The sequence below is a fragment of the Pangasianodon hypophthalmus genome, chromosome 26 (genome assembly GCF_027358585.1).
Source record: "Pangasianodon hypophthalmus isolate fPanHyp1 chromosome 26, fPanHyp1.pri, whole genome shotgun sequence".
In the NCBI taxonomy this organism is placed as follows: Eukaryota; Metazoa; Chordata; class Actinopteri; order Siluriformes; family Pangasiidae; genus Pangasianodon; species Pangasianodon hypophthalmus.
The window spans coordinates 13,934,788-13,949,937 of record NC_069735.1 but is presented as its reverse complement, the minus strand read 5'-3'; the positions used below and the strand labels follow the sequence as shown (position 1 = coordinate 13,949,937).

General features: G+C 37.2%; 1 protein-coding gene across 1 annotated transcript; it reads right to left on the bottom strand.

The window, feature by feature from the left end:
- Positions 1 to 6,430: 6,430 nt before the first annotated feature.
- On the bottom strand, positions 6,431 to 12,442 carry arl6 (ADP-ribosylation factor-like 6). The gene is made up of 8 exons (XM_026932042.3): positions 12,197 to 12,442; positions 9,594 to 9,756; positions 9,340 to 9,401; positions 9,181 to 9,249; positions 8,867 to 8,961; positions 7,931 to 8,060; positions 7,712 to 7,767; positions 6,431 to 7,199 (listed from the first exon to the last, which is right to left on the bottom strand). The coding sequence occupies exons 2-8, from the start codon at positions 9,714 to 9,716 to the stop codon at positions 7,174 to 7,176; spliced, it is 561 nt and encodes a 186-aa protein (XP_026787843.1). The 5' UTR covers positions 9,717 to 9,756; positions 12,197 to 12,442; the 3' UTR covers positions 6,431 to 7,173.
- Between the last annotated feature and the right edge of the window lie 2,708 nt (positions 12,443 to 15,150).

The window sequence follows — 15,150 nt, the reverse complement described above, 5'->3', positions numbered from 1 at the left end:
TTTTGACTTTACATTGGAAATAAAACAAATGATATCAAACTAATATGTTATAAATAGTTAAAAGTTGTTTGTTTCCTAAAACGGTTCTACTCCGAACTCTCTCTGATATGGAAAAGGGTTCCCCATAGACATTTTAAGGCTTTCATTTCAGGTTCTAGATTATTTTTTTTCTAAAAGCACACATCTGCTTTGACAGTTTCATTAAACACATTTTTCTTAAAGTCATCGTAATTATGCAAAAAGTCACCAAGCTGGGCTGGATTGAACGTTTCCACACCCATCTCATTTCTCTAACTGCATCATCGTGGCACTTGACCGCATTCTGACAGCCGTAAACAAGTAAATATTCTCTGTGGAGGTAAACACTGTGTTTATATTTAGAGAATTAACGGACTACGGCCACACAGGAAAGGGTGCGTTTAATTGCTCTCTGAAATATATGAGGTGAGGAACTTCCGGAGTGAGCCAATTTACCGGTGACAAGACTCCAACTTGGTCTAGCCGACCTTAACTCACATGAGTCGACTAATTTGACTCCACAAAAAAAAAAAAAAAATCTGACAGCCTGCCAAGACGCTTCCAATTACGAGCGTTGGGCCCTGAACACATTTCCCATGCAGATGGTAGGAAGGAGTTTGGGAAAGATCCCAATTTCCTGTTCAACATAATACTCTATAAAAAAAAAGCTAGCGATTTTAATGAGCGAGTGTGATTTTTTTTTATCAGATTTTCAGAAGTCATAACAAAACCGCTAAGACTGCTAACCAATATATATTTACTGTATAAGGAAATGTGTTAAGGCTTCATATGGAAATTAGAGAGTCTGCGTGCCTTCAAGACCAATGTTTTGTTGAGTATATATATGGAAATATTCCCGAAAGCAATACATTTATGCAGATACAGCTATACAGATTTTGTTAGCCAGCTAAATAACACAAATTAACCTGACAGGATTTATGAAAGGATTTTTAAGGCATAATCATATAATGTTTACTGCTAGCGCTAGCCAGCTAATTAAAATGAACTAACCTGAGAGGATTTTTAAGACGTATTTAATACGTTTACATCTTTACTGTTAATGCTAACCAGCTAGCTAAGATTAACTAACTTGACAGGATTTCTGAGAGGATTTCTAAGTCATATCTAATAAATGTTATCATCTTCACTGTTAAAGCCAGCCAGCTAACTACAATGAGCAAATCTGACAGGATTTCATGGAGAATTTTTAAGTTCATAAATATTACTTTCCTGCTTTTGTTAGCAAAATAGCTAACTGGCACCGAGCTGACAGGATTTCTGAGAAGATTCATATGTCATATTTAATAAATGTTATAATCTGCAATGTTAATGCTAACTAGCTATCTAATATTAGCTAACATGGTAGGATTTCAAGGAGAATGTTTAAGTTACATTCATAATATCTTTCCTGCTGTTGTTAGCCAGGTAGCTAAGTGGTGCTAAGCTGCTATAGCCAGGTAGCTAAGTGGTGCTAGAGGTGATAAGCAGAATATTCTGAGAGGATTTTTAAATCATATTCATACTCTTCACTGCTAATGTTAACTAAGCTAACTAAGATCAGCTAACATGACAGGATTTTTAAATTATATTAATGAGTGTTAGAATCATTCCAGCTTTCGTTAGCAAAATTGCTACCTGGCACTGAGCTGACAGGATTTCTGAGAGGATTTCTAAGTCATATCTAATAAATGTTATCATCTTCACTGTTAATACTAACAAGCTAGCTAAGATAAGCTAACCTGACCTAACCTAAGCTAACCTAACCTGGGAAAACTTTTTCAGATATATTCAAAATATTGTAATTTTTCCTGTTTTTTTTTTTTTTTTGTTAGCAAAATAGCTAACAGGTCCTAAGCTGACAGGTTGTCTGAGAGGATTTTTAAATCAGGCTCATAATGGTTACAATCTACACTGCTAATGTTTGCTGGCTAATCTGCACTGAGCTGACAGGATTTCTGAGAGAATTTTAAAGTTAATATTCATAAATGTTTATAGTTTTCAGTGTTAGTATTAACCTAGCCAGCTAATATAAGTACAATTAGCAAGATATTTCATAAATGCAGTTTTGTTATTTAGAGAAGTGTCTCTGAGAGAGTTGTGTCTCTGAGGCTGTATATAATGTGTACTGCTGTAAGCCTGGGTTTGTTGTCTGTGGAAAGAGTCTTCACATATAGGCTACAGATCCAGCAAATGTTGCTGCCTACCAGGAAATGTAGCTGAGGAGAAAGAAGGATGTATGTTTGGAAAACAGCATGTGGCTGGGTGGGAAACTCTGCCTGTTGGGTATTGGCGGGAGTCGTGGTGCGAGCAGTGCGTGTTCGCTCAGTGAGGAAGACCACGAAGCTTTAATGAGCACCAGATGCATCTGTCAAGTGGCCTTTGAAGTGTGCGCTGAGCACAGTCAAGCATGCAACTCTCACTGCAAATGGCAAATTAACACCAAAAGTGTTTACACAGTCTTAGCATTAATTCAGGGGCGTGGCTACATGGGCAGCACTTGGGATAAACCACCCTTAAGATATACCTTGCCACCCCAATTCCACTCCATCTCCATCAGGTTTATTAGTCCTGGACAATCCTATATACTACAAGACTTTATGAATTAAATCTACAGGGTGTCTGAGAAGTCAGGAACCACTGAGAGTAAAACTACATATACTTAATTTTGTATTTATTATTTACAACATATGCTTTACATGTTCACTCTTATGCTTTGCACATTTTCTCAGCAGCTGTATCATGTTTTTGTTTATTTCCCTCAAAATATTCCCATTGGTTCCTGACTGTTTTGACACCTTCTACAACTACAAACCCAGTTCAGTAATATTATCATCCTTGCCATTCATTTTGCAGCGAGGACCAAAGAAAATTCTGCTAACGTGACTTTATTTTATACATAATCTTGTGATGCCACCCACTGGTGTGCTTTTGTCCGTCTCTGTGCCACCACTGGGTCTACAGTACTGGACAAACTCCTACTGTGTTCATTCTGTTTGTACAAAATAACACATAAAACACCATCTCTGTTCATAAAACACCAGTGATTTCACTGTGAGGTCCACTGTAATCACTCCAGTATATTTCTTCAAGTGAAAGGCAACTGTTGCTGGGCTTACAATAGGATGCTGCCGCCTAGTGGCTATAAGGAGAACTGCACACACTCAAAAGAAACTGAAGTACAGTTGTTCAAAGTAGAGTCTTTAAAAGCACCAGGTACTGGGCAAGAAAGTAGCAGCCTCAGACACCTCATGCTTTTTTCATTGCAGTTTAATTTAAAATCTCTGTACCTCTGTTCTGGTTTCTGGCTTTATAGCCCATGATTTAAAATGTGCCTTAATTCTTTTCTACATAAGTTTTACAGATGGTTTTCTTATACTGTCGATTTCTTTATTCATAAGAGAGAGGCGGAGGAAAAGATGTTGGCAAATTGCTGTGGTATGAGACAAATAAAACACTCTGACACATGCTGTTATTGAAAAATAATCAGCTTCCGGGTGGGAACTGTAACTATGCTTCATGCTGGGCCGCACCACAGCACCCTGATTGTTCATTATTGTCCCATAACAGCACGCCTCTAAGTGTTTTATTCCTTACATATCTGCCATTTTAGTTGAAAATGAGTTCAGCACCTTCTTCATATTTCATTCTTTATTGTTTAACCCTGGAGGGAATTTTATTTACATGCTGAGAGAGAGTGGGAAGGTGAAGGTAAAGGTGAGCACTTGTTCTCTAGTATATTCTACAGGGATGACGTGAGCGGATGAATGCAGGGTTTTCCAGGCTTGTAGACTGGAGGCCTTGTGTCCTCAGGGGAATGTACAGATTTGAGATAGACAGGCTCATTAGTGCTGGACAGCTGTGAGTGAACATTTTCGTTCTCCCACACTTTCTCTGGTGGCTGCTCTCTTTCCTGCTCCTGAGTGAATTTAGTTGTGCAATTATAGCCTTCCAAAGAAGCGGGAATGCTTCCAAGGGCTTTAGTAGACAGAGAACCCAACGTAATGAAAAGAGTAAAAAAAAAATATATCCATTGTATGTTTTTTTTCATTTGACTTCTGGACATGAATCCACTTTTAATAAAATAAATCTAAAACAATTGCAGGTCCTAGTGGACTTTGAACATGGATTACACTACCTTACTGTTATCTGAAAAATCTCAAAATTTCATCCTTCATCCAAATTGAACATTATAACAGGATATCGTCTTCAATCACTTCAGTTTTTGAACAATCATTATATACATTTTGATCACGTGAGCTCAGAATTTGTTGTACAATGCAATGTTGAATTCTTGAAACTGACTTCTTAGAAGGTTCTTAGAATTTTCTATAATAGTAGCTCTGACAGTGGTGTCAGATGAAGAACAAAAATATAAGTTGTTATTTAACAAAGTTATTTAACAAAGTTACGGAGTGTTTAGAAGGTGATAATTTTCTATAACGGCAGCTCTGACAGTGGTGTCAGACGAAGCACAAATAAACGAGTTGTTATTTAACAAAGAAAACATAAAATGATAGCTGTGGTGATGCTTTATGTAAGGAGACATGTGTTTAACATTTATGGAAGGAGTTTCAAGTGTAACAGACAGTAAGAGGACATTGCGCCTTATGGTTTCTCTGTAACAAGCCACGTTTATTGTCTAACTTCAAACTTCATAAGAGTCTGGTGAGGGAATGACTGTTAACTAACTTGTTTCACGGGTGATCCACGTAACTAGACAACGTTGCTGTGGTACAGGAGGAATATAACACTTGATCATTGGGTCATTGATTTATTTTCCTATGCCCCTAGTATTGTTATTCCTCACTTAACAATATATTTAAATGCACCTTGGTTGTCTGAAGCAATGATTTGGTTATGGCTACATTAGCTATTTTGACAGGTTTTATAAAACACTTATTTTTAACTAATCCACAAAGCTCCTATTTAACAAATCTTTAAGTGTTAATGTAGAAATCTTACACATAGCACAGAATTATTGCCTACCAGAGCTGACCCAAACATGGGCAACAGTCTACCAGCTGGAAAACTGCACTGTGTCTGAAAATTAAATCCAGTTCTCAGGCGCAGTGTAGAGAAATAGCTGTCATTTGGCCTGAGAGAAGCCTCTTCTTCTGTGGTAATTCCGTAAGAGGCAGGTGGGCTGCTGATTAGACTGTGTTCATGCTGCCATGGAGGTCTTAATGGAAAAGATCTGATTAGCTATGACTGAAGCTACAGGTCAGCCTTCCCACTGCATCTGTTATATTCTATTACACTCACTGATCGCCCCACTGACCTGGGTCACACTACAGCCTTCATTCGTTTATAGATTACTGCAATAAACTCAAGACTACACCCTTTTACTGTATACCTTATTTCCATTACAAGTGTTCATCCCTGAGACCCAGGCATATAGGTGGAATTTTACGTTGTCTGTGGATTTCAGTAAAGGAATAAAACACTTCCATTTCTGTTGGCACCATAAAGTTGATTATAACACCATAATCTGAAGTGTTTTATTCCCCTTATACCACATCAATTTGCCAACATTCATATTTTTTTATTTAATAATGAATATACAGTTTATTTAATTATAGTTAAATTTAACATTGTGGAATGTCCATGAACCAAGTTAGTTCCTGTTATCACTTGTGTTATAGCAGCTATAAATGCCCGTTCCCTCACCAGCCTGTCTTTTTTTCTCACTTTGGAGGTTAATAAGATAAAAACACAGTTTATGTTACCAAGAAACCACAAAGCAGAACTCCTCTGTCCTGAGGACTTTCCTGTGGTAGAAAACTTACTAACACTGGAGACTCCTTCCATAAATGTCTCCTTTACAGAAACTTTTACATTTTTCTTTGTTAAATAAAACGTTATTTAGTCCGATTATTATTCATCTTAGATTATGTGGAGCATCCGCCATACACGTCCCTGTGTATGAGCTGTTACTATAGAAACAATAACATAATAGGATGATTAACATAAACGATTATTAATATTAAGGTTAATGTTACAGCCGGAACCACTGTCCAAGCTGCTGTTATACAAAAATAATGCACACCTTCTGACCAATCAGATTCAAGAATTCAATTACACTGTGGTATAAAGCAAATTAATCAACACTTTCTGACCAATCAGATTTGAGAATTCAAATTGCTGTGGTATAAAAGACAATTAACACACATTGCACCTGAAAACAGACAATCTACAGTTTCTAACTGTGGACCTACAAGCTCAGGGTCAGTGTTAGTGCTGAAAATGATGCACCATTCATACAATATCTGCTCTGTAATTCAAGACGTGTAAAGTGACTTATCTGGTAGGTTTATAAATAAATAGAAATAAACTGGCAACTTCTGCACTATTAAAATCTGCAGGATGCTCCGAGTACCAGACGACTATTGCTTTCATACAGAGACGAATCCTCTTTACTTATAGACCGTTTACTCTTTAAATTACAGTATAAGACAGATTTGAAACAGAAAATGAGTAGAAAACTACATTTTTTTAAAGCATGCAGGACAGCTGAGTTTATATGCAACACACTGTAAATAATCTTTTAGTGTCTTTTTGTGGTTGGAATTATAAAATTAAGTAAAGCAGTGATTAAATAAAACTTTGAAATGTCTGGTAAGCCAATATTACATGATATCTACACACCAGCAAAACCTCTTGGAAAGTTCTTTACAATGCTACATCAGTCACTTAAAAAAAAACAAAAAAAAAAAAACACATTAACGATCATACAATAATCGGAATGAAATACCTCCTAAACCTCTTATAGTAACTTGTAAATATTTCCCTGCTCTGAAACAATGACATTAATCTGATGTGACATAATAAATAAATGAAATAATAAGTTTGTGGACTGTTTTGCTTGGTTTCCTGAAAAAAATATGTAAAACCTTTGCCAGCTTTTAGCTGAGGTATAATGTGTTTATGTGCACATTTATTATATTTTATACACACTAGTACAACTAGTGAAACTGACCTAATCTGCTGGCTATTTTCAACACAAACGATCTATAAAGGTGCAACAGAATCAAAGCATCTCACACTCCCAAACCCTGAGCTTCCTGAACAGACGGCTCAGCGTGCCCTGTGAAGGAGATTTGGTTTGTGAAGTGGAATCGGCGACATGGTGTTTTTTCTCGGGATTCTACGAGCGTTTCATGTTCTCATGGTTCGGATCTGATCTGTTTGGGAAAGGAAACAGTGAAGCAGTGAAGTCAACAATCACTCCAAATACAAACTGGAGAATCATGAAGTCAGGGCATGCTCACAAATGAGGACTAGGATGTAAACACAATTCTGAAGTCTAACACAATTTAAAATGCAAGGTAGAAAGTACAGAGGATAGTATTTGAAAGCTAATTGATAACTCTGGGCTGTATCATAACTTATCAGTTATAAAGGCTAGTTTTTTTACACATAGATTGTGTGCATAAATCATGAGATCATGGTCAAGCTATGAAAACACTTCACTACATCACCACGAGTTTGTTTAACTTCAAATACTTACAGTGCAAATTGTTCTATAGATGAAAAAAAACAAAACAAAACAAAACAAAAAAACCAACAAAACAAACATGAATCCTTAAATTATATAATAATGTCATTCCTGACACTAGAGTTCATTCACAGGAAATGGATCATCGTTGATTCACATACACCAAAGTTTTACCCTAATAAAATGACAAATCTGTACCTTGCAGCCAGTCGACTCCCTCCTGTAGACCCTCCCCCTGGACAGCGTTACTGGCACTGAAACACACACACACACACACACACACATATCTATATCAGTGTTGTGGTTTGGGAAGGTGATGCAATACTGAAACCTCTTCTCTACTCTGTGGGCTGTTGTGGGCTAACACCAGAACCACAGGAAATTTTTAAATCTAACTTTATGGCCATATTGTCCTACCAGATGTGCCACGGTTTATCTTTGATGTTCTCCAGGCAGAGGAGCTGAGAGACCTTCACTGAGGACAGAGCGTCTCTTAGATCCATTTTATTAGCAAAGAACAGGATGGGGATCCTCCTGTGTTTGACATCTACATACACAGAGGAAGCGCATTATTACTTTAGAGAGATTACTATTACTACGACCATTACTAATACTAAAACAACTACTACTACTACTATCCCTGCTACCATTACTACTACAAAAAACTGTTACTACTTTCTCTACTACCATTACTACTACTACCATTAATAATACAACTACTACTATCCCTGCTACCCCTACTACAACAAAAACTACTAATTTTGCTACTACCATTACTAGAACTACTACTATCACTACTATCATTACTACTATGACAAAAACTACTACTACTTCTATTACTACTACAAAAAACTGCTTCTATCCCTACTACCATTACTAATACTACTACAACAACAATAACTACTACATACTATTACTACTACAAGAATAACTACTATGATTACTACATTAACTACCACTACTGCTACTCCTATTACTATTACTACAAGTACAACTACTACTACAGCTTTTACTACTACCACTACTAGTACTACAATTAAACCTTTGACTACTACAACAACTATAACTTTTACTACTTCCACTACTAGCATTACTACTACAGCAGGTAATAATAATAATAATAATAATAATAATAATAATAATAATAATAATAATAATAGTAGTTTTATCAAGCAAATGGTTTGTCTTTGTGGTCAATTTGAATTTCATCTATATATATATATATATATATATATATATATATATATATATATATATATATATATATAGAGAGAGAGAGAGAGAGAGAGAGATAGATAGATAGATAGATAGATAGATAGATAGATAGATAGATAAGCAAGCAAAGACACTCACCAGGATGGTTAAGGAGAGTATCAAGCTCTTCTTTGGCGACCACCATTCGCAGCTTATCACTGCTGTCAATGACAAATATGATGGCCTGTCCTTCCCTGCTCAAACAGAGAAAAGAAAGAAAATTAACTTCTGGGAACGCTCAACACCTTTTCTGCAGTAATATGAAAGGTTTAGGAATTAGCACAATGATAAGTGGCAATAGATTTAGAGAAATCACAGAGATGTGCATGACTGGATCACAGGGTTAGAAGTAACAGAATAATGTAGACAGTACAGTAGAGTGTTACACTGACAGTACCAGCAGTTCCACTTACTTGTAATAGTGCTCCCATAGGTTTCTATACCTGCCCTGGCCTGACATGTCAAACACTGTGAACGACAGACTATAAAGACAACAAGCTGGTCAATAAATAAACACGAAAAAAAAAAAATTAATTAATTAATCAGAAAATAGAAAGAGTGTCCATGCTCACCTTGACGTCTTGAATTTCTCTATGCTGAATCCAATAGTGGGGACGATGTCTTGTGCTTGAGCCTGTAGGGAGACCATTTAATGTGGCCATCTTTCTCAAAAGAATTTTAAAAAGTGATTAAATTTCCCCTTTAACAAAAAAAAAAAGTAGTCAAACAGCCAAGACATGTTACAGTGTAGTGAGAGGTGAATGTGTAACACAGTGTATTGCAGTCATGTGAAAACACTCATCCTCTGCGTGAGAGCGACAATTACGTTGGACGGCTTCAGCTGATTGATGATGGTGGTCTTTCCGCTGTTGTCCAAACCCAAACAAAGCACGTTCACCTCCTTCTTCTTCAGGCCCAGCCATCCCGCCAGCTTGTCGAAGAGCCCCATTGGATTTTTTTTTTTTTTTTTTTTTTAGGTGGCAGCGACTCTGTTCAAAGCAAAAGGTTCAAAGCTCAGAGGGGCTCAGCTGGTGGTTCATCATCTGTAAACACTCAGTCAGTCAAAGGCTTGCAAGGACATAAAAAGCTATAAAATAAACACTCCATCCTCACAGGTTGTTTTTAGAATTTAAAACACATTTTATACATATCAGTGGTAATCCTTTTCCAGGTTGTAATTTTAGTGCCATCTGCTGCATAAGAGCCAAACTGCAATGAAACTAACATTCTGCTGATTTGTTCCTACACTACACTATTGACCTCGTCTTCAGCAAAAGTCAATATTATCCACACTTTGTTATGAAACTTCTCAAACCACAATGAATTTGGAATAATACAGGGAGTCCCAATATTCTCCATACATAGGGGAAATTAACACTTTTTAGCAAAATGTCTTCCAAAATGTTTCATACTTAGTTTATAAATATATATATATATATGTGTGTGTATTTATATATATTTTTTTTTTCAGATAGCCTTCGAGTATGCCTTTGACAAAAGAAGAATGTTTTGTTTTGAAATCATTCTCATGGCTGGATCAGGAAGCTGTAGCATGGTTGCGATGGACATGTAATTACATGCATAACAGCAGATGTGTTAACTCGAGTTCACCATGAGCAGGAAAGACGACTCTGTGTGTGTTTACAAAGAAATGACAATCATGTAGAGGATGTTTTATAAATAAAGTTACATTTTGCTAAAAGGGGTTAATTTCCCCTGTGTATGGAGACTTTTGTCACGCCTTGTAGTTATTAAAGTAAGATGACATTTGAGCAGCCCTGTAAATTAACCTCTTTAAATGCTGTTAAATACGAGTGTCTTATTTGTGTGAACATTATCCAAATTATAATATTATAAAAATTCCGTATGAAAATATTTTTTAGTCTTATGGATAGCTGCAAATGGTCACTGATTCAATATTTTATAAGAAAAATTGTCTTGGCTGGGAAAGTAATGGTTTATTTCAGGAAGTGCATTAAGTACTGCAAAGCTGTTTAATCATACAGCTAATAATAATAATAATAATAATAATAATAATAATAATAAATGAACTGACTCATATTAACTCATTTTGAAAGTCTCAGAAGTTGCAAATTCTTACCTAATGCAAGTGACTTTTTTTTCCCTGCAATCGAGCTAGTACAAACTGTCACAATCATCGTCCTTAATCTTTACCAAATGATTCAGAAACTGCGAGCTTCTATGTTTAACATTGTCTTTATGCCAAGAACCCACATTCCTGCTGTCACACACGTCTACTGTGGCCCTTAAATCCAAAACACTTTAACAAACCAGCAACAGCACAACAAACATCAAACATCAAAAACTCAGAAATACATCAACGTTAACTCAAAACAGAAAGGATCAGCTCTTATTGAACATCACATGCTCGTTGCTGATTGGCTCCAGTCAGTCTGGAAGTAACTGGTTTTATTGACTTTTGGATGGTTTTGAATGGTGTCTGATAAAAGATACTGTATCTGATAAAAGATCAGAATAAACCTTTTTAAGTTGCATTTTCTTACTTCACTTGTGTTGCTCTGTAATTAAGACAGCTGCAATAATTACATCATCATTAATCCTTAATCATCACCACACACTGAGTGTCCAGCTTGAGCAGCATTATTATTATTTATTTAAAGGTGCATTAGGTAAGATTTTTTTTTTTCCAAGATCAGGACTCTGAAACGTAGGTGGGTTTGATATTTGAATGATTTCCGCCCATATCCACAAAGCCCCGCCCCCAGGATCTTGGGTGGCCCGTATGGTCTCTAGAAAATGATTGACAGGATGTTCATCCAAACACAAACAAGCAATCCGGACCGGAAAACAGTTTTTCAAACGGGTTTTCTCAGCGACTTAATACACTTTTGTTACGGCCAAGGCTTAACTCACTGTTTTTTAAGCATGTTCTACATATCTTTCAGGTTATTTGTAAAAAAAAAAAAATGAGGAATAAAAAAAATCACCTACTGCACCTTTAAAGCTCTTGATCCATTAGCAGCACCAGAGCTTCGCTTTTCATCATCAGTACTGTGCTGTACAACTGAATGTCTTCTTTATTTACGTTTTTAGCTTACAGTATGTTGGATAAGGTAATCAATGCTACATTAGCTGGCTGGACAGATTTCTTTAAATCGTTCACAAATATCGCGCGTTATCATTTCAACACGTTTTTACGACACAGAACTCGCGCAGATTTCAGACTTAATCCGATGAGCTACTTAGCTTCCCGGCTGGGTTAGTTAGCTAGCTCTGCTCCTTATTGTATAACTCACATTATCCAGCTACTTTGTTTATTTTACTTATCGTTTGGTCCAATGGAAATTACTATCTCCCTACATACAGCGTTAGCTTTTTAATGTTCATTAATCTCTTCTGTTTATACCTGATAAGAGTTGTTAGCATGTTAGCTAATGCAGAGCTTACCTTGTTTTTTCTACTGGTTTGGCGCAGTTATAGCTGCAGTTCACGCTAGTCTGCGCTGTAAATAATGAAATCTCATGTCAAAATAACAGCATGTAAACACATTAACACCACATATTAGTGGTTACAGCCAGCGATATTTAACATCTATGAAGCTTTAACACAAGGCGCTGTTTCAGGTTTGGAGGTTGACACGGCGTTGCTTAGTGACCAGAGCGGAAATGCGCACGCGCGCACAGTCGTGTGGTCTGTGTTCAAAATGCATACTTCTGTACTACACACAGTATACTACAGTAGTGTATACTACACACTGGTATATACACACTACACTGCTGTATACACTGTATAGTACACACTGCACCAGTATATACTGTATACTACACACTACACTGCTGTATATACTGTATACTACACACTGGTATATACACACTACACTGCTGTATACACTGTATACTACACACTGCACCTCTGTATATACTGTATACTACACACTGCACCAGTATATACTGTATACTACACACTGCACCAGTATATACTGTATACTACACACTGCACCGCTGTATATACTGTATACTACACACTGCACCTCTGTATATACTGTATACTACACACCGCACCGCTGTATATACTGTATACTACACACTGCACCGCTGTATATACTGTATACTACACACTGCACCTCTGTATATACTGTATACTACACACTGCACCTCTGTATATACTGTATACTACACACTGCACCTCTGTATATACTGTATACTACACACTGCTGTATATACTGTATACTACACACTGCACCTCTGTATATACTGTATACTACACACCGCACCGCTGTATATACTGTATACTACACACCGCACCGCTGTATATACTGTATACTACACACTGCACCGCTGTATATACTGTATACTACACACTGCACCTCTGTATATACTGTATACTACACACTACACCGCTGTATACACTGTATAGTACACACTGCACCGCTGTATATACTGTATACTACACACTGCACCTCTGTATATACTGTATACTACACACTGCACCTCTGTATATACTGTATACTACACACTGCACCTCTGTATATACTGTATACTACACACTGCACCGCTGTATATACTGTATACTACACACTGCACCTCTGTATATACTGTATACTACACACTGCACCTCTGTATATACTGTATACTACACACTGCACCTCTGTATATACTGTATACTACACACTACACCGCTGTATACACTGTATAGTACACACTGCACCGCTGTATATACTGTATACTACACACTGCACCTCTGTATATACTGTATACTACACACTGCACCTCTGTATATACTGTATACTACACACCGCACCGCTGTATATACTGTATACTACACACCGCACCGCTGTATATACTGTATACTACACACCGCACCGCTGTATATACTGTATACTACACACCGCACCGCTGTATATACTGTATACTACACACTGCACCTCTGTATATACTGTATACTACACACTGCACCTCTGTATATACTGTATACTACACACTACACCGCTGTATACACTGTATAGTACACACTGCACCTCTGTATATACTGTATACTACACACTGCACCTCTGTATATACTGTATACTACACACTGCACCGCTGTATATACTGTATACTACACACTGCACCTCTGTATATACTGTATACTACACACTGCACCTCTGTATATACTGTATACTACACACTACACCGCTGTATACACTGTATAGTACACACTGCACCTCTGTATATACTGTATACTACACACTGCACCGCTGTATATACTGTATACTACACACTGCACCTCTGTATATACTGTATACTACACACTGCACCTCTGTATATACTGTATACTACACACTGCACCTCTGTATATACTGTATACTACACACTGCACCGCTGTATATACTGTATACTACACACTGCACCGCTGTATATACTGTATACTACACACTGCACCTCTGTATATACTGTATACTACACACTGCACCGCTGTATATACTGTATACTACACACTACACCGCTGTATATACTGTATACTACACACTGCACCTCTGTATATACTGTATACTACACACTGCACCTCTGTATATACTGTATACTACACACTGCACCTCTGTATATACTGTATACTACACACTGCACCAGTATATACTGTATACTACACACTGCACCGCTGTATATACTGTATACTACACACTGCACCTCTGTATATACTGTATACTACACACTGCACAGTATATACACCGCTGTATATACTGTATACTACACACTGCACAGCTGTATATACTGTATACTACACACCGCACCGGTGTATATACTGTATACTACACACCGCACCGCTGTATATACTGTATACTACACACAGCACCGCTGTATATACTGTATACTACACACCGCACCGCTGTATATACTGTATACTACACACCGCACCGCTGTATATACTGTATACTACACACCGCACCTCTGTATATACTGTATACTACACACTGCACCGCTGTATATACTGTATACTACACACTGCACCTCTGTATATACTGTATACTACACACTGCACCGCTGTATATACTGTATACTACACACTGCACCTCTGTATATACTGTATACTACACACAGCACCAGTATATACTGTATACTACACACTGCACCTCTGTATATACTGTATACTACACACTGCACCGCTGTATATACTGTATACTACACACTGCACCTCTGTATATACTGTATACTACACACTGCACCTCTGTATATACTGTATACTACACACTACACCGCTGTATACACTGTATAGTACACACTGCACCGCTGTATATACTGTATACTACACACTGCACCTCTGTATATACTGTATACTACACACTGCACCTCTGTATATACTGTATACTACACACTGCACCTCTGTATATACTGTATACTACACACTGCACCGCTGTATATACT

Coding starts and splice junctions, on each gene's coding strand:
- arl6 (XM_026932042.3), bottom strand. CDS start 9,716: ATGGGGCTCTTCGACAAGCTGGCGGGATGGCTGGGCCTGAAGAAGAAG. Junction 9,402..9,593: donor ATCAGCTGAAGCCGTCCAAC/GTAATTGTCGCT, acceptor GTCTCCCTACAG/GCTCAAGCACAAGACATCGT. Junction 9,250..9,339: donor GAGAAATTCAAGACGTCAAG/GTGAGCATGGAC, acceptor TTGTCTTTATAG/TCTGTCGTTCACAGTGTTTG.